Genomic DNA, 20,354 nt, shown 5'->3' on the forward strand with positions numbered 1-20,354 from the left:
CTGCTGTGTCACTTCACTGATAAAGAGTTATCGCTGGAGTCAATGCATGATTGCTGCAACAGATTTCACAAACTATGCAAATGTAGTGGGGAGAACTCTCACTATCATCATATTGTAAAGCAACATTCTTTGATGCATCTGTTACTATGTGTCATGGGTTTTCTAACAGCTTTATTGAATCAGTTGTAGAAAGTTCTCAATAATATTTAGTTTAACTGATGTGATGGAAATTTTTTTTCATCTCCTCTTTTTCTTCCTCTTTTCAAGTTGCTATTACAGTTCTTGAAGTTTTTTATGAATTGTTTGGGGATTTTTCATAGACAGTGAGCTGTATAGATTAGCAGTACAATCAAGACAAGTAGGATACACAGTCAGGCTCAGATAGTGATTTTTAATTAGCTATATACAGAATTACTTGCATCATATACTGTACAGTTTGTTTATTGTCTCAAGTTCTTTAGTTTCTGGAATTTCAGCTGAACCTAAAAAAAAGACTATACACTTTTAACTGAGGTGCTTCACATCCTAGGTGCATGCTTCTTTATTGGCATCTAACAGTTTCTTTGTATTTAGTAGCAAACCAATTAAAAAACAAACTGTTGTGTAAAGGTAAAGACGGCGAATTGAAATAAGATTCCCCGAAAAGTGATACCTTGGTTCCATGCAGTATGAAACACCTATGAAATTATGCAATGTATCTGGGTGTGCATTCAAAACCTGTGTACTTGACTGTATTATCTTTAACACTTTATATTATTGTTGAGGAGTTTCATATATACTTTCCATTGTGTGAGTTGATTTCGTGCCCATGAAAAGAAATCTCTGTAATCAATATAAATAATATTATCCCTAAAAATTCTTAAAGGAGTTCTCTTCCAGGAGAATAAGTAAATACATTTCCTTGAACCAGATCATTTGCTATTGAATGAACTGTCACTGCACTATTCTTGATTCCATAATAGCCACCTCGGCGTGACTTGCTACATTCATGGTAAATGGTATCCATCACCTTGTTCATTACAGTTATGCTTCTGGCACACTTCTGCGCTGCTGGGGGGGTTATCTTCCCACCCATTGCCTGAAGCAATTTCTTTAAATCTAAATTTAGGTGCTCCATATGTAGATCTAGAGGAATATTTCCCCCTTTACTACCCTTCTTATTCAGAAAACGATTGTAAATAAGCAAATATGCCTCTCTTTTAGATAGTAGGGTAGTAGCAAAAAAGAGGAGAAGGACATATGCATATTTTGTATGCTTAAACTTATATTCAAACAACAGAATCATCTTGTAGCATCTGACAAGCCTGTCGCCATCTCATCTCCTTCATTCACAGCAGCCATCATGTTGAAGACAAGGAGCCCACATTGAAACCTTGCACTGTGATAGTTGTAGATGCCATCCCTTGGAATTTCATTACTGTTGTCAGTAGGGGGGTTCCCAAGTTGCCCTAGTCCTCTCGATGCTGAGTGCTTTCATGCCTTCAAAAACAAAATTAAACAGCGGAGCTCCAGGGACTCGCTCAGTGAAATTGATAGTGAGGATTCTCCTAGCCGTCCCACCACGACTCTCATTGATAATATTATCGCGGAATTTCGTAGAGATATGGACAAGGAAATAAATGTAAACGTGACTAGAGGATTTAGAGGATGAAAACGAGAGTCATGGGAACTTTAACCCGTTGCCTGTTGACTCACCAGATCTATTGGTGGAGCGACTGGAAGAGTCGAGGGAAGAGATGGCTTTAGAAATACAAGAAGAACGGGAGAGACGCGGAGGTACGGTTAGCGCTGCCGGGACTTCTGAAGGAAATATTACGCAAGAAATCAGAGATGCATTTGTTGATGAAATTGGACTAGGAACAATGGATGGGGAACAGTTTCGAGGAGAGCTTCAAGTTGTGGTGAATTTATCGAGTAGAGTTATTACGGAAGCGGAGTTGTCTTTGTTGTCTAAAGGGCTTAATGTGGCTCTTTCACTTCTATAGACACCTGAATAGCCTTAAAATATAATTATTGATCTCATATCCATCGAAAAAATCACTGAAATCCATCAAAATATCTTTTTTGGTGAATTTTCAAAATTCCCGCTTCTTTACACTTTTATGCTACACCCTGTCCGACAGCATGTAAATCGGCTCAATACAATTAGCCAATCATAGCGAGGTAAAAACAATAGGCTTTCCGTCCACTTCCGGTTGTGACGTCAAAACAGGAACCCAAAATCTCACACTTCCAAGTAGTTCTTAGTTACTAGCAGTACGGATAGCTTTGAGCTAGAGAAAAATAAGATACGATCTCCTTAAAAACGTGCTATTTTTATTGCAAACTGATAATGATTCGTCCACTGCATCATCATCTGCTTATAAACCGAGTTCCCAATCAGATACGCATGAGTTTGAGCCGGGCGCTGGACCTTCGAATCAGATAGAAAGTGACTCGGAATCGGAAGAGAACGGATATGCTGGTGAGCCAATAGCCGATCCAGGATGGCTGCACACCTACGAAACTGAACAGGAACAAAAGAGAGAAATGGAAGAAGATCTCAATAAACCACTCACAGAAGCACGAGATGGCGAATGGTACGAACTACTCGGTAGTTGGAATCTCATACCTCGTTGCCTTTGACCAGTTAGGTCGCTGAGTTGTGATACCAATATTTACCTATCTTTTTTCACTAGGTGTAAATACGAAAATTGTAACACGGAATTCGTAAGAAATATTAACGAATGTTATTGTGTACCGAGTTAGAAGGCTGCGTGAAAGCACTGCAGAGCGATCTTGTTGTACAAGATTTAGAACCATGCACTAAACTAAAGTGCGTAACCGAACACCCAGGATTTGCTCCGGTGTGCCTGGACAAATGGAGCCTGAGAATGGCAGCAAAAAAGTTGCGCCGAAGAGATAAGGAAATATACAAGCAGACCGGGACAGAAGAAAGGTATGTATTCCTTTTAGAAGCGCAATTATTATTCACTGGCTACTTGGCGCGTTTTGCTTTTCCTTCTAATTTGTTCTTTGTTATGATATGGCATTGATAAACAAGTTCTGATCCGCGCAAACACCAAAATCATTGCTTTTGTAAAAAATAATAATTTCTAGTCATATCTAATTTCATATCAGTCTCATTTCATTTCAGTCATATCTAATTAAAGACACAAAATTTATTCTACTCTTGATGCTTTTGCTGGAACTAAAAAGCCCATTTCATGTTAGAGTTCGTGGTTAGGGTACACATGGCGCCAGCTCTGTAATAACATGTTCTTGTTGCATAAATCAAATAGATAAATAATGTTCAAATAGATCTCGTCTTGTATGTGATTTTCCCTTGAAATCTATTCCACCTCTAACCGCTGCTCGCTTTTATTATAGACTGCTCAGGGCTTTAGCCTACAGGGAGTTTACTAGGCTAATTTATGGAATCATGGGAAGGAAAAGAATTCCACTACCTGCATGTGCATACCATGCCATACGCCGGACATTTCCAATGGCTGAAGATGATGACGGTGCTGGTTTTGAACTAAGAGATGATTAATTCCCATTTATTTTCGTTGTTCATTGATTTGGATATTGGAATTATTTCCATGTGTATGTTTTATTTATTATTGGTGCTTTCAGTAAAAGAAACTCTCCCAAATTGTTATCGATTCAAGTATAAATCGTTATAAGGTGGTAGGAAAAGACAATGCTTTTTCTTTACATCAATTATAGCTGCCAGTTATTTATTTATTTTTAAGTGCAAATAACTAAACAATGAATCCTATTTCTATTTCCTTACATATGTTTAAAAAATTGAACCCCAGATTTATTATAATAAATTGAATTTTTATAGCTGACAGTCTACAACACATTTCACAGAATGTAGAGTGGTTGTCATTAATCCATGAATCAAGTGTACATACGATATTTACCTGTATAAGCACTGCAGCACCCTTATTATTTTCTGCCTTCTAATGAGCAAAGCCTCAATCTATTTCTAAACCTATTTTTGATTTCTGGGACAGGTGGAGATATTCTTGTGACCTTTCATAGGAAAATGGCAAGTGGTGCACCGTCTCTCTTTGCCACTTACAGCTGCTACTTGTCTTGGGGGTTCTAAAGAAACTATAAAAGTGAAAGACTGGAATTAGTTAAATATTTTTTACCCAACCTCATGCATACATGCATAAATGTTTAACTTGCCAAAGGCACATGGCTATATGGCTTGTCTATACACATATGCTTTTGAGTTCAATCATAATTCTGTACTGCTAACCAGTAGAGTAGAAAGAGAGAGAAAAATCAAACCTGGAGCAACTGGTTGTTCAGTAGGAGGCACATCTGTGATGGTCATTTTTTGTCTCTTTGAATGCCTTTCCAAGGCCACCTCTCTTGACTCTCTCCCCATCATAGAGACCATTGGCTCTGGTGTCAGCTCCTGTAGTTCATTTATTGCTGAAGCCCGCTCATCTTTACTCGATTGTAGCAGGAACATGTACAGTTCATCTACATAGTCTGCAATAAATTATTTGGTTGGATTGATAATTGTTTTCAATTCAAAGGCCTTTAGCTTTTACTAGTTATGTATTTTCTTGGTATTAGAACATTTAACTCATCAACGCTAGATGAGTTGGCGGGCCGGTGCCCAATGGAGATTGCCATGTCACATCAGAGTAAAACATAAATAGATCCAGAGATATATTGATATTGGGATTTGATCATTATAAAAATCTAACAAACCTCAGGTACAGATGTGGTGTTATCAAAGGGCTCAATCTCAGCGTCACTTCAAGCAGTGGCTAAAGCAGTCTATAAAAAAAGTGTAGCAAAAACATATATAAAGAAATAAAATAGGAGTTTTTATAATAAAAAAAACCCTGACTTACCTCAGGCGCGGATGAAGTTGACGGGATGGCCCAAGTTTCAGGCATAAACAAACCAGTGCTAACATCAGTCTGCAAAATAAATACAGCAAAATATAGGGTCAGAGCCTAAACATAGTGTAGATGAAACAATCACCCACAAAAAATACTGATACACGGAGATTATCAATGTAAAAGACTTGCTAACCTGAGGTGCAGATGAAGGGATGGCCCACGCGCCAGGCCCAAACAAACTCTCTGCGCGTTCCTTCGCTGCTTTCACCCTCTAAACAATTGAAACCTTTTGCAAGTTTAGAAGGCATATAGACTTGAGTATGGCGAACTAATCGCTTACGAAATCACTGTTTCTGTCATTCACGATAAATTTGTAAATATAGATATCAACTCACCACTCTTTTGGTGCGTTTTGTTGGGGGAGCTGTCTCCTCGTCTGCCCTTCTCATATGTACGGTCGTCAAACAGACACGCCGAAATCTTCTACTTTCAGCCGCTTTTTCCTCAGCTCACCAGCATACACGTTTGGAAAATCGTTCGGCAAAAAGTGCTTTGAGCAGATCGATGCAGTTGTACCTGGCTTCCATACTCGATTCCCCTTTGCCTGTCTTCTCGAATTCACGAAATCGATCTAGCGCCTTCTACGACTCTTTGCCTCGGGTCGGTCGTCACCATAAAATGGTATCAGATGCAGGGATATCCCTTTTTGCGACGGTACATTGCCACAACCGAATACAATGCACCGATTGGGCATTTTCGTCGATCAAAAACCTTTTTTCTACGTAAAAAATCTGTAATAAATCGCACTGGTTTCGCTATGGTCTTGTAGAAGTCGCATGAACGCTGTTGTTTTGAGAATGTGCGAGTCACTTTCGTTCCTGATATGACGTAAACCCCTCGTTCCAGTCATCCTCGGCGCGTTTGTTACCGCGTGGAGACTGATGCTGATCGAAAATGAAAGAGGGCCAAGCGAAAACTTAAGAAGTTCTCGCAAGTCCATTTCCCTGGATTGAGCTATCACAAGTAGACGTGAAAACAAGTCTCTGTCTGCTTTGATGATGACATCTCCAGCAACTTTGATCTTCCTTGTAACAGTGCTGAATCCTGGAACGTTCAGTCTCGATATGGTGTCATACACAGAGCCCGTGCTGTTGATAAGACGCTCCTTGATGTAAGCTTTAGACGCTTGCCTTCCCTTGTCATAAGCACCAAGAATGCCTTGTGTCACAGGTTCAGGGACCGTCAATCCAGAATCAATATGAAAGAGATAAGCGTCATCCTCGGCAGCAAATGTATTCGACCAATTGGTAAGTAGTGACACTACACTTTGCACGTCGGCTTCATCTCTTGCCATTCTTGCTTTTCCGGTCTCTTTCACACCAAACTCACTCTCGATTCTCGAACACCCCGTCATTTCCCGGCAATTCTGTGTGACCTCTGCACGCTCGTGAGATGTTAGGATCCATCGCTGGACCGCGGATTTGTTTACAGTGAAGCCAATGATGCCTCCCTTTGACTTTGTGTCACAGTTGATGGTTTGTTCTATGGTCTGATCTACTGCAAGCTGACCAAAACCATTAGATGCCCTTCGTTGAACAACAAAGTCTCCTGAATTGAATGCATCATGGGTGTACGGGTGCTTCTCTTCCGTGTGTGCGGTCATAGGCGAAATACCCATGGCAGCATGTCCCTCACACAAGCCAGATACAAGCTCCAATTTCCCTCTCGGGTTGCTCTGATGAACCTCAGCAAGAGGGTCACCATTTCTATGTACGAGTTCCAGTATTTGCTCATCTTCCCGGGGGATGAAGCGCTGAATTTCTGGAATGACGTGAACAGTGCCCTCAACTCAGACTCAACAAGAGACTGAATTTCCTCAGGTGATGGTCCCTCTTGTCCAAAGAATGACGCTTTCAACTGCGTCCAATTTTGCTTCTTTTCGTCGGACGTTCTGTAGCTTTGGACCAGCTGAGGCGTAACAGTGCTTCAAGAACTACTTTGTGTACACGGATACTTCGGTTGTAGTGCTTCCCCCCTAGAACACCCCTGAAAGATCCACTTCCCACGAGCCTTGACTCTAAAATGAGGTCACACCTCACAAAGTCCACCGTCCGCAAAGCGTTTTCCTAAAACAGCTAGAAACATGCAACCAACATGAAACTCTCCCATCCGCAAAACAACTGTACTGAATTCTTCTTGACGCTTCCACACTATTTCCAGAGCCTTTGCGTATATCGCTTGATCAAGCACGATGACGGTACCAGGGAGGCCAAGACACTCGGTAATAGCGACTGATGGCTTCAGCATCGTATAAATCTTAGAAAGGTCTGTTGATGAGGCGTCAATCATCTGAAGATATCCGATTTCACTCTTAGATGGGACAATATTCTTGTTTGCGACGGTGTTGTAGCCAGTCCAACTTGGAACTGACTGATTCTTGCTTGATTCTGCTGAGTCCTCTGTAACAAATGGAAAATGGCATTAGGTAGACAGTGTAGTGTGTGTGGCTTTAGCCAACTCTAGTTTTTTTTCTATTGTGAAATATTAATTTCCAAACGTGTTTGATTAGCATCAGTTTATACAATGATAAGATACAATAATCTAATTAAATAGTTTCACCGTGGTCCAGGTTATTGAGCATTACCTCTACTTTACGATGACCTTGTCAGAAACTAGGCAGTCTTTGCACATTGGAGATTCGTTCACATCAGACTGGTCGCGGAAAATGTGATCGAGGACCTTATCATTATACGGGCTCAGCCAACATCTCCGTCCAGCATTGTAGTGGAGAACCTTGAAGATAAGGAAACGGGGTAGCCTTCTCCGCAGGCGTCTCTGAACGTTAGAAACCGAGACTCGGGATTCCTGTGGTCGACATATTCCTTTGTTAAGGGGGGGAGGGGACAATGCCAAAAACGGAAAAAGGGGAAAGAGAGAAACCCAAAGAATGTGGACCACGTTTGGTACCCGTTCGGTACCCCACCCCCCAGAGATTCAAGTTTTGCTCAGTTCAAGTTCTTGCACTTTTCTTCAACTGACTTTTGGCTGACAATCGATACAAACCGCTTCGTTCCAAAATACCAAGTACTTAGTAAAGGATACAGAAAGGTGCAACAAGAGGTTAAAAAAAATGAAATCGAAGAAAAGACATCAAAACTACATGTATTGAGAAAATATTTAGAAGATTAAGAAGCAAAGCTGGTCGTGGCGTGAAGTCGGGTAGCGACATTTCAAAATCAAAGTGGCATAACACTGATCGAAGAGAGACGATGACAACTCCTCGTGGCACAAAACGAAAGGGTAAGTTTTGTAAATTAATATATGTTTTAGAATGCATTGATTGAAGTTCTTTACGATTTAAGAAGATTGTTGTTGAATGGTCGATCGCTCTTCTTTCTAGTTCGACAACCTAAACATCACTACCAAGCGACTCTAACAGAAATTATACGAGTAAATATTGAGGGAAAAAAGGGTCAATAGGCTCTACACAGATGAACTTCTGGCTCGACTGAGACAATACCCGGCCCTCAAAACCGTCGACAGTAAATGGCTTCTTGAATCCGTAACAAGGAACTTCAAGAAAGTGGCCAAGCGCACCGGAAAGGGCACAAACAGAAAGTGGAGTACAGTCTTGTTTGGTTACAAGGACCACAAACCCCTTGACTTTTCCAGTGAAACAGTATGAGTACATAAGAATAATATATGTATTTATTTTAAATAAGCTACTATGAAGATCTGGTTCTGGTGGAAACGACGAATGTGAGAAGCAGTGAGAATAAGTTAACTTTGTCTTTCAATACAGTCAACTATGTTTACTTTTATTATATATAGTTTCCACTGTCTCATAAGTAACTTAATGTTTATTTTGTGTGAATGCATCCCTCGTAAAAAGCTTTTCCTTTCTATTAAGCCCTACTTTCTAAAATTTTGTTATTTTCTGTCAGACCTAGAATAAAGCCCCATCTACACTAACAATTTTTAGTTGACAATTTTTATTTGACAACTATATTTGTTAGCATCTACACTAGCAACTTTTTTCAAGTGTAACAATATTTAATTGCCAAGAAAAAGCAAACCTGCTAGCTTATGGACACATAAAAATTGCTGACTTTGCCCTGTATACACGCAAATAAAAATTGTCACATAAAAAGTTGTCAACTAAAACTTGTAAGTGTAAATATGGCTTAAACCAACCATTGGTTGAAGTTTTGACAGAAAGCACCTATAACACAGTAGTAATGCTAAAAAATAAAGCTCGTTTACTTCAGAAAATAGTAATTTGTGTGATATGCTTACTAAGGTCACGCTACAGCAAGCGATGCTGCTTCACCAGAGAGAAATCTCGCTAAAGATTCACGGCGGCAAAGACTGCTGTTTGGAGGTACAGTATGACTTACAATATTCTTATCATTTTCTACTGAATGATCCCATTCACAATGTGCCCTCTTATATACCTTCACTCCTTTACATTCTTATTCAAATAAAGAAGTTATTTACAGTTTGGTTTGAGAATCATAACAAAAAATTATTTTAACTTTTACACTGAAGATGGCGACCAAGATCAAGAGCTGGACGTACCAGTTCAAGAACTTCAGGATGAACTGAGTGAAATGAACATTTCAAAAGGTACCGTTTTTAAAGTTGTTGAAGTAAAAATACTAATTTGAAGGAAAATTCAGTTAGTTATCTAAATAGGCTAAACTGAAACACTTAAAAATAAGCTATTATTTTTAGTTAGGGCTGACACTGTTTCTGATTATGCACCTTTTGTCTGTTTATATCAGATTGTATTATAGTATGATCAAAAAACAACACTTTTAGAGCTTGTACCCTCTACATCTCCAGCACAATAAAGATTTTAAGTACCAACATTTCATCCGGTGATCCTGAAGACTGTGCTGAGATGTGAAACAGTGAACTGGCTGAAAGATTGCAGCACCTTCAGTCTACAATGGCAAGCAACCAGCCACATGCACAAAATGAAGAACTGAACCTGGGGCGATCATTTTCTGAGTATTTCATGTTAGCAGAAAAGGTTAAGGTAAAAAAACAAACTATCATTGGTCTTTATAAATATATTACTGGTGAAGGAAGGATACTTGGTGGTTTGCTTTCTATTTCTGAGAGAGACACGATAACAAAGGAGATCCGCAAAGCACGAGATATCTTCAATTGGGGTATGAGAGACAAGGAAGTGAAGACCTATGTAAACTACTGAATACATTGCTCTTCCATCAACTTCTGACAAAGCTAAAAGATGACTGCCCCACCATTGTCTCTATATTGGAGCAGCTTGTCTTGTCCTCCAATGCCAGCAGAAAACAATCAAACACCAGAGCTTAAGATGAAAGCTGCAGTGCACCTGCTGTCATCCCTGATGGATTTGAGGGACCAGAACGCTAGTAACGACATCCCTATCCTGTTTGGACTATTGTGTATGTGCTTTGGAGCTGGCCCTTCCATGATTGGTCTTCTTCAAAGACTAGGATTATCAGAGTCCTATCCAGTTTTGTAAGTGTTTTGTTTGATATATTCAATATTAGATATGAGTGCCTCAAAATACTTTTTGTTACAGCATAACTGGTAAAATCAGGCACAGCAGAAAATATGTCTGGAATGTTTGCTTTACCAATCTCACAAAATATTAAAACTTTCTAATAATGAACATATCTCGATAAAGTTTAACTTGTCTTGATTTCTCCTTGTGATTATCAAGAAGACAATAAACATTCCACATATATTTTGGCCATTCACTGTTTTAAACACACAATCCAATTGCTTTTCTCCAAGCCACACATAGAGTGGTTTCAAAATTCTGTGAAACAAAATGCAATTGTTAAAATTGTAATAGTCAAGTCAGAACAAAATAGAACAAAGACATTACAGTGTATTAGTACTAAATAAAGTAAATAGTATTTCACAGGTTTTTCAAAACCACTCTAAGTGGTAAATACATATGTTCTACTCTCCGATTTGTCTTTGTTCTAGTATAGTTCTTTGTTCTAAGTATAGTCACTTACTAGAGATACCATTTCATTTTATTATAGAATCAAGGTGTTGAAATCTCAAACTACAAGGAACTGATTACACAGAGAGTGAGCTCCAGTACCCCTGTTGTAACCTACCAAGATAATATGCAGTTAATGACAACATCTTTGCGCCTCCTGAGACGGGGTAAACTGCACAAGGAGAAGGTGAAACAGGGCAAGAGGTGGGACTTCACAGTTCGTGGGTGGCGGGTGGCAGATATCAGAGGGCAGGAAGAGCTTTTCAAAAATTGAAAAATTAAACGAGACTTACCTGTAAGTTGAAGTTTGATTGAGATTCTACCATAGCATTTGCCGGAATGAAGAGGTTACGTGAGATAGCAAGCATGCACTTCGAGCTCAGGCTTTAAAGACGAGTTATTTGGTGGCCATGTTTACAAACGCATGGGTGGGCTCCAGTAAGAGGCGGGAAGTGACCTCTTCATTCCTGCAAATGCTATGGTAGAATCTCAATCAAACTTCAGATATCAGAGGGCAGGAAGAGCTTTTCAAAAATTGAAAAATTCAACGAGACTTACCTGATTGAGATTCTACCATAGCATTTCAAAAGGAAATCAACAGCAACTGGATCACTGCGCGCAGGTTATGGAGAAGCTCGAGGACGCAGCTGCGAATATTGAAACGCGTTCTATAGAAACAGCAAAACGACGGATTCTGGAAGGCACAGCTAGTCAGGAAGAGGATGAAAATCATCAAAATTGCTGATAAGAGCGAGTTTGGTTGGGCCACCGTGAACGAGTACATTTCGGACGACCTAGCGTCTGATACGGATGATGAAAAGCGGCTTTACCGATCCGAGAAACGCGCGGAGAAAAAGCAGAAGGATAAGCTACACCAGCGAAGGGAGAAGTTATTAAGGACAAGACCTCAATCAAGTGCTACTGCTTCGACCAACGTCATCAATTCCGGGTCCAGCGCCAGCAATACCCGAAGACTTGGGCCGTGTTATCAGATAAGTAATTTTTTACAACTACTACTGCTTTATCAGGCTTCGGATGTATCTTAGTCGCTAACAAGGTCGAAATACAATGTTATCCATGTATTTGTGTGTATGTGTGTTTATTCCGAAGATAAGGGTAGAATAAATAAATAACTGCGGTAACGCAGTTTAGCAGTTATTTGTATTCTGCACGTTTCGAAAGGAATCTATTGTTTGTGTACAAGTGTTGGTGTACATAGTGTTGGTATGTGTGTAATTCACGCTGTGTATTCGGTAGAAATAGCGTGAATTTGTCATGTTCGTTCTTCGGCTCTCGACACGTAAGCGACGAGACTAAACTTCAGTGGAAAGTTTTCTTTCATGATATCAGTTCATTCGTGATATTTTATCTATCTTTTCATTATTAGTGTGGGAATTTGGTCATCTGAGTGCTTTCTGTAAGAAGCCTCCTCGAACCGGAGCGGCAGCGTCGACGCCCTCTAAATGACTAGAAGGTGGCGGGAGTAATGAGGTTGAGTATGACCAGAGTTTTTCTGCTTTTTTGAAGAGCCAATTGGGCGAGTATACTGATACACCGAAAAGTGAAACGGTTAAGTGTCGTGTAAAACGAGCTGTCAATTTTTGGCCTGACACGATTGATGCTCCAGAATTTGTACTTAGAATGATTGAAAGGGGTTATCGCTTGCCTTTCGGTATGTACCCTCCTCGTTGTTTTTTGAACAATAATTTTTCGTCTTTAAGAAACAAAGATTTGGTTTCAAAAGCCATTTATGAGTTGCTTAGCAACCAATGTATAGTTGAGCATGATAAAGCACCGTATTGCGTTAATCCCTTAACCGTTGCGGAAGGGGAAAAACTTCGTCTAGTTATCGAACTGAGACATGTTAATGGGTACCTAGTGAAACAAATATTTAAGTATGAAGATTTACGTTCATTATCACAGGTCATAGAAGAGGGAAATTGGTTCTTTACATGGGATTTAAAATCCGGCTATCATCATGTTGATATAGATGAAGAACATCAGCAATATCTATGGTTTTCTTGGGTTTTCATTGATGGCACTCGTAGATATTTTACCTTTACCGTTTTGCCATTTGGCTTGAGCTCTGCATGTTTTTGTTTCACCAAATTTCTCCGTCCTTTGGTCAAACGGTGGCGCTCTATGGGACATGTAAGTTTTTTATATTTGGACGACGGTTTGGGTAGCCAGCCAGACAAGTTATCGGCTCAAGTGGCTAATACTATTCAGCGCAGAGATCTCGAATCTTCAGGTTTGCTCTGTAACATGGACAAATCTCATTGGGTTCCTATGCAAGCGGGAGAATGGCTCGGATTTGTAATTGATACAATAGCTATGAAGTTCTCTATTCCGGATAAAAAAGTTCAGAAACTTAAAGGTTTCCTAGATGCTGCTCTTTCGGATGGTTATTGTTCTCACAGATTCCTTGCTAGGATCGGTGGTACCGTAATGTCATGCGCGTTAGCTGTCGGGCCTATCTCACGATTGTTAACTCGTGAGATGTATTATACTATTGAGTCAAGATCATCATGGGATTCTATTGTTCGTCTTACGCCAAGCCTTAAGGAAGAGCTTCGTTTTTGGTATACTAACATAGACTGCTTCATTGGTTATCGTATTACTTCCCTTCTACGTCTTGCATGCTTTTGTTTACGGACGCCATCGAAACAGGTTATGGCGGATATACAGCTACTTTTGATGGTTCACCGGTCAGTGGTATATTTACGAAAGAAGATATCGGCCGGAGCTCAACCTACAGAGAGCTTGAGGCGGTATACTATGTGTGTCTTTCTTATATTGAGCAACTGCGCAATAAGAAAGCTAAAGTATTCACCGACATTCAAGGCGCGGCCAGAATTATTTCTATCGGTAGTCCTTCTCCAGAGCTTCAACAGATTGCATTGAGCATTTTTGACATTTGTCTCAAGAATGGTATTTCGTTAGAGGTTGAATGGATCCCTCGCGAGTACAATCAGCGTGCTGATGTATTAAGTCGATTTGTTGAAAAAGATGACTGGTCCGTAAATCAATCGGTTTTCAGGCTTGTCGATGCGAAATGGGGTCCTCACACAATTGATCGATTTGCATCGGTCTATAATACCAAGCTAACATGTTATAATTCCAGGTTCGCTTCACCCGTGAGTGCAGGCGTCGATGCATTTGCACAGGACTTGCAATAATAACTGGCTCTGCCCACCTGTCAGCCTTATCGTCCCGACTATCAGAAAGTTTCAGAGTTTTAAGGGTCAGGGAACACTTATAATTCCTGAGTGGCCCTCTAGCCTTTTTTGGCCTTTCTTGCATTCATCAGCCTTGAAGTTCAAGTCTTACGTGACGGAAGTATTTGTATTACCTAGAATAGAAGATCTCTTAATTGAAGGTCCGGGTCAGGCCGTCGCGTACAAGCACAAAGGCTCCGTTTTTTCGGGCTGTCCCTCTTTCAATATGATCGCGCTTCGCTTAGATTTTTCCATTTAGCCACTCGTTTCAGGCCTATCACCAGTTGGTGCATGAATTTGATCCCTATTTTACATCATTTAAGCGTGAATGTGGAACTAACACAATCACCATTTAGGTGTACATAATGCGGGGATGTGCAAGAACCATTTAGGTGTGCAATATGAGAGTACTATAACCACTTACGTTAACAATGCGGTGAATGCGCAAGGACCTTTTTGGTTTGGTAATTCAATTGTTGTTTACTTACGCTGTTTGCGTATCACCATTTAGGTGTCTGTATCACCATTTTGGTGTCTGTATCACCATTTTGGTGTCTGTATCACCATTTTTGTGTCTGTATCACCATTTTGGTGTCTGTATCACCATTTGGGTGTAAGGACGGACGCATCATATAAATGCGTCGCTACACATGTTGTGATTTTTTCAGTTTCTTTCAGATATCATGGAAGGGTATTCGATATTAGACATGCCAAAGGACATTGGTCTTCAGCAGTCATTGCCCGGCCTCCTTGATCTACTTCTCGGTGCCAAGGCTGAGTCAACAGTGCGCAAGTACCACACAGGTTGGATGAGATGGCGGGCATGGGCTCTGTTTGACGTTAAACCACTACCAGCCAAACCACTTCACGTAGCATTGTTCCTTACGGAGTTGACCAGGTCTGCTGAAGAGAACGGCGTCGGAATCTCGAGTGTGGAGGGCGTTGCCTACAGTATTACATGGATGCACAAGTTAGCGGGTTTACAGACGCTGCTGACAGAGCACCCTCTTGTTAAAACTGCGTTGGAGGCTTCAAAAAGTAGATTAGCCAGGCCAGTAAAGCCAAAAGAACCTATTTCTTTAAATATTGTTAGAGACATTGCTAGTTTTTATCAAGCTTATGATAGTCTAGCGGTATTACGTTTCCTATTTATTGTTTTTGTCGGCTATGCTGGTTTCCTCCGTGCAGACGAGCTACTTAAGATAAAAGTATCAGATATCACTATCAAGGATGATCATATGTTAATCCAAGTTCCTAAAAGGAAAAATGACCAATTTAGTGAAGGCCATTCTATATTGATTAGTAGATCTAACAAAATCACTTGTCCGGTAGCCGTCACGGAAAGGCTTCTAAGTGCTCTGCCTCAGAAAGATAATTTGTCTCCTTTAGTCAGAAGAATAATTAAGTCTAAAGAGCGTTTCCTATTCAACCATTAGAGTTGAATTTAAAAAATTCCTAAGCCCTCTCGTTTCCGATGTTAATGCGTTTGGGCTGCATAGTTTAAGGTCAGGAGCAGCCTCGAATCCTGCTTGTCGCCTTTTTAACAAGGAATTAATAGATAAACACGTCGGATGGCGATGCTCTGCATCTTAATTTAGATACATCAAGCACGACGCTTCAGGGGCCGGTTGCACAAAGCCGGATAAGTTATCCGCCGGATAGGCGCTAACCGCCGGATAAAATCCCTATCCAGCGAATAGTTATCCGGCGGATAAAATAGCGTTGCACAAAGCATGGATAGAAGGCTGGATAACTATCCGCTGAATCGCCATCACTTACCACTAAATGGCTTCCCGTTTCCATGGTAAATATGCAAAGCGCGCGCTGTTTTTCCTTCAAACAAAATGGCGACCGTTGAAAAAGCTACTAAAAGTGCCAGAAAACAAACAGTTTATCGAGGCAAAGTGCATGTAAATCATTGAATTATCACAGTGTTTAGCTTTTTCCTGTCTTTGGGAGTCACATTTCTCGACAGAACGGACAATATAGTTTGATTCCAGTCCTGCCAAAGCTGCATGTAAGTTCGTAGTTCATTGTAAATTTACCAACAGTAAAATTCGTCGTTTGCATGTGTTTCAACTTTCACTGCGTCTAAAATTAATCTAAATTCTGACAAAAAATTTGGAAAGCAAGACGCCATTTTGTTTTTTCTTCACATTTATTCGGTCGATAAGATTTTATCCGACCTCTATCATCCGGATAACTTTAACCGCTGGATAACTTTTATTCGGGCTTTGTGCAACCGAATCACGCCACTTGGATAACTTTTATCCGCTGGATAAGGATTTAACCGGTGGATAAGACTTATCCAGGCTTTGTGCAACCGGCCCCAGAACTATTACTAATTCGTTAGGAATTTAAGTACATTTTGTCTTCACTGGGGAAGTAGAGTTTGTGTCTTGGCCCCAGTCCAGGTTTCCTCCCATGCGGGGGGGTCTTCCTGGCCTCCCTGGCACTTCTCTGAATTTTTGTAATCATTTATTTGAATTATTTATACTTATAAGTCCTGCGTTTAGGGCTCTTGTTTTGGCGTGTATGAAGATTTCAGTATTTTATTATATCGTTTATTTAAGAACCTTAAGCATTTAGAAAGTTAATTATTTATTTCTGAATTTTGTAAGTAATAAGAATGTATCTTAGTCGCTTACAAGGTCGAAATACAATGTTCTCCATGTATTTGTGCGTATGTGTGTTTATTCCGAAGATAAGGGTAGAATTCATTTTATCAGAGTTGATGATAAATCCCAAAAATTTAACCTCTTCAGAGGGTGTAAGGGAAGATTTGGCTTCATGGATGAAGAACCCCAATGATGTCAGTAAATCTCTGGTCTCTTTAAGAGCTGTCCGTAGCTCTTCTGGGGAGTCAGCCAAAATGATGATGTCATCTATATATCCAACCAAACAAATGCCTTTTGCTCTGAGGCTGCTATAGACAGGTTGGGTGCCGAGGCAAGTCCATTTGGGAGACTGACTGCAGTGATTCCATTTTGAAGTGATGGTATGTGATAAAAGCATTAAACTGCTTTAGGTTTAGGATCAAACGAACCATCCTTTTTTGGCCGTGTAAACACAGATAATATAAACTGCTCTTTGCAAGGGGTTGCCTTTTGGACAACTCCTTTCTGGATTAGTTTGGATATTTCTGTTTCAATAATGTCCTTTTCCAGTTGTGACTGGTTTGCAAAGGATTTGGGTAAATTATGCTGAACAGGTTCTGTGTCAAACTCAATATGGCAGCCCTTAACCATGTCAAGAATTATTGCATCAGAGGTGAGTTCCCTCCATGCATCAAAGAATTTTGCTATATTGCCAGCTCTAAAGCTCATGGCATTGTTACTTACATTTGTATTACTCAGGAGGCCTTTGGCCCTCTCTGCTGCCGGCTCCCCTTGTGATGGTAATTTCTGCCGGGGTAGGGAGCACCCCGGCTGCTCTGTTTTTTTGGCCTGTTCTGGTTGTAGAACCCTCTGCCAAAACCAGGTCGGGAAGCATGTGGGTTGCCCTTTGTTCCTTTGTTAATTTTGGCTCCAATTTTATTTTCATCTCCAATGTCCTTCAGGTGTTTTTGGAGGTCGTCACCAAACAGGTTATCGGTCAATGGCACCAGAGGTGAGCAAAGGGAAGCATACTCAGATCCAATGTCTGGTTTCATGAGAAACTTTCGCTGGATGTTAATCTCATAATTAACATGAGTTAATAGGGACAATGCTTCCAGGCAACTTTTCTTAATTTGCTGTATTTCGTCCAAATTTAAAGACTTGGACACCATAGCTTTGTCAGCCACATGGGCAACTGGGATGATTTCCTTTACAAGAGCTTGTTGCATTTTCACCATGTGCATGTCACGTCTCTTTGTGTGCTCTTGTAATTTTCTCCAAATGCCTGTATTACACCGTGCAACCTTGGCATTGGCACAATTTTCTGGGCGCACTTGACGCTCCATTTTCTCTTTCAGTGCCTTTTCTTCGACTTTACTCCTAAACATTTTGTTGAAAAGCTTAACAAGTGGTTCACTCTTTAGAGGAGAGCCTGTCAAGTCTTCCGACTCATATTCTTTGGTTAACTCGCGTAAATCTTCATCATCATCACTATCGGTGTTTTGATCTGGCTGACCTCTACTATCAGCTAAGGTGGATGGTTTTGAGCTCATAATTTTGTCCAGAAGAGCTTCACAGTCAGCCGAGTCACTCATGGAGTGGTTGTCAGGACCGCATGGCTTTTTGGCGGGAATCGAGCACTCGCTCTTTTCGCCAATCCGCTGGTCAGCAGAGGCTTTTCCCTTTGAGGTTTTGCCCATGGGGCTGTCCTCCAACTTCTCAGACAATCTCTGAAATGCTGAAGTCAGCAAGGAGACTTGTTCTGGCGTTAAAGAGGCAGGACCTGCCTCACTGTTAACTGATGAATGGGACAGCGGAACGTCCGCCGCCATCTTGGAAGAATTAGATTCCGCCGAAATTTCCAATAAAGCCTCTTCGTTGATATCTTCCTCGGCCACCAGTTTGTTTCTACCGTTCATAGTTCACAGTAAAATGAAGTTTCCAACACTAGCTGGTTGTGAAAAGGCGAAAGGTACAAACGTCAGTTTCACTCGTAGAAAACGTGCAGCTTCGCTCGAAGTCCAACTCGCACTGAGCTCGAAGTGCATGCTTGCTATCTCACGTGACCTCTGATTGTATGCAAATGCGAGGTAGAATTCAACTGCAGTGGATCCGCAAAGGAACGTGAAGGAGCTAACTTATGATGAGTTAACAATTAGTGAGTCATTTCATATAGAGATTTAGATTGCATATCAGGGTTCTGAAGAATAAACAGAAGAAAATATCATTGTCATTGATGCATTTGTTGTTCCTTGCCGCTCCCAGATTTCTTCAACTGTGCTCTATTATTATAGGAAGTATATTAATTCCCAATTTTGTTATTTATTACTGTAACAGATGGCAACATTGATCACAAACGAAAACGGGAGGCATTTAAGGAAAGGAGTATTCAGAGGAAGATGGATGTTGCCCTCAATTGTATCCCATTGTCTGGTGATGAGATGGCAGCGTCGAGTGGTCTGCAAGCAAGGGCAGATACCCCCATGCCACAAGATTCCTCTAAGGCTTTCCACATCAAGGTCCCGGACATAGGAGGTCAAGCCAGCGAAAATATTACTGCTTCCAATCTTATATGAGAACCAATGCACAACATTGGACATATTTCAAGCAGAGAAACAGCGAGAATATGAGGAAATTCTGCGTGGGGATGCTGTTGAGGACGATGGATATGTAATAACAGTGATAGAAGATGAGTCAGCTGATGATTAGGAAGTGGATAGCTAATTCATCATGTTCATATATTCGTTTGTTACTCAATAAGGACCCAAATGTATTTTTCACACATTTTACACCCCTAATTGATAAAATTTTCAGCGTTTGTTTAACTAAAGAGAACAAAGTGTCACCTGTATATGCCCTAAAATGTAAATACACACTTATTCAAGTAAAGTTGCAGTTCAGATCCATGTGCTGTAACCCTCAGTGGTTCATGGGTAATCAAGGTAATAATGTCTGTATCTCTGAAAGTCGTCTTAATGTCTACATGTATATAATCAAACTTGCCTTTACGCGTACTTGCTTATTTATTTGATACCCATGATGCACTATAAACTGGGTGTAGGGGCCGCACTCATAAGGAATAGGGGGCTTGCGCTTAGACATCATTTGATCCTTGGGTGGCAAATCAAAGCAAGATTAACACAGATATGACTGCGCCCGTCTTGCTAGAGAACTAGCCTTCTCCGCAGGCATCGCTTTACCCAGAAAGCAGCAGAATAGCGTTGAGCGCGAGGAGCTGAGGACCCCCTCCCCGTTACCAAATGAATTTGTTGACCACAGGAAACCCGCGAGGTTTTCAGACACATTCGGTTTCTAACGTTTACAGACGCTTGCGGAGGGGCTACCAGAGAAAGACGAAAAAAATCTTTTAAAGGAATTAAACCCTTACTGAAAAGAAAAACTTAATGGATTTATTCGTAAGCGCTAAATAATATGCTTTTTGCCGCTGTTATTTTGCCACTAAAAGTCTGAGCGCGCGCTAGTTTGTCATCCCAAAAGCCCCGTGATCTCAGCGCAAGTCCCCTATTCTCATTGAATAACTAAAGGAAATAGGACAATCACTTATATATTTTTTTGGGAATAGCGGAGAATTTCGTTCATAAACTCTTAAAAGTAAGCCTTTGAATCCCTGTTTCTCTTTAAAAAAATCAGTGTCGTAGGCCAGTTAGTATCCCCCTAC

The 20,354-nt window shown here is 40.6% G+C and overlaps 2 protein-coding genes and 2 pseudogenes across 2 annotated transcripts; 2 read left to right on the forward strand and 2 right to left on the reverse strand.

Annotated features, from left to right (window-relative positions):
* Positions 1 to 740: 740 nt before the first annotated feature.
* On the reverse strand, positions 741 to 1,572 carry LOC125568405 (annotated as a pseudogene).
* A 164-nt stretch (positions 1,573 to 1,736) lies between these two features.
* Positions 1,737 to 4,802, forward strand: LOC125568406 (annotated as a pseudogene).
* Positions 4,803 to 5,556: 754 nt separating this feature from the next.
* Positions 5,557 to 7,619, reverse strand: LOC125568273. Its single transcript, XM_048730149.1, has 2 exons — positions 7,498 to 7,619; positions 5,557 to 7,312 (listed from the first exon to the last, which is right to left on the reverse strand). The coding sequence occupies exon 2, from the start codon at positions 6,529 to 6,531 to the stop codon at positions 5,632 to 5,634; it is 900 nt and encodes a 299-aa protein (XP_048586106.1). The 5' UTR covers positions 6,532 to 7,312; positions 7,498 to 7,619; the 3' UTR covers positions 5,557 to 5,631.
* A 2,606-nt stretch (positions 7,620 to 10,225) lies between these two features.
* Positions 10,226 to 15,514, forward strand: LOC116620164. The gene is made up of 3 exons (XM_032385811.2): positions 10,226 to 10,364; positions 10,901 to 13,575; positions 14,747 to 15,514. The coding sequence occupies exons 2-3, from the start codon at positions 12,502 to 12,504 to the stop codon at positions 15,512 to 15,514; spliced, it is 1,842 nt and encodes a 613-aa protein (XP_032241702.1). The 5' UTR covers positions 10,226 to 10,364; positions 10,901 to 12,501.
* The last annotated feature ends 4,840 nt before the right edge of the window (positions 15,515 to 20,354 follow it).

Source organism: Nematostella vectensis, chromosome 7 (genome assembly GCF_932526225.1).
Source record: "Nematostella vectensis chromosome 7, jaNemVect1.1, whole genome shotgun sequence".
Lineage (NCBI taxonomy): Eukaryota > Metazoa > Cnidaria > Anthozoa > Actiniaria > Edwardsiidae > Nematostella > Nematostella vectensis.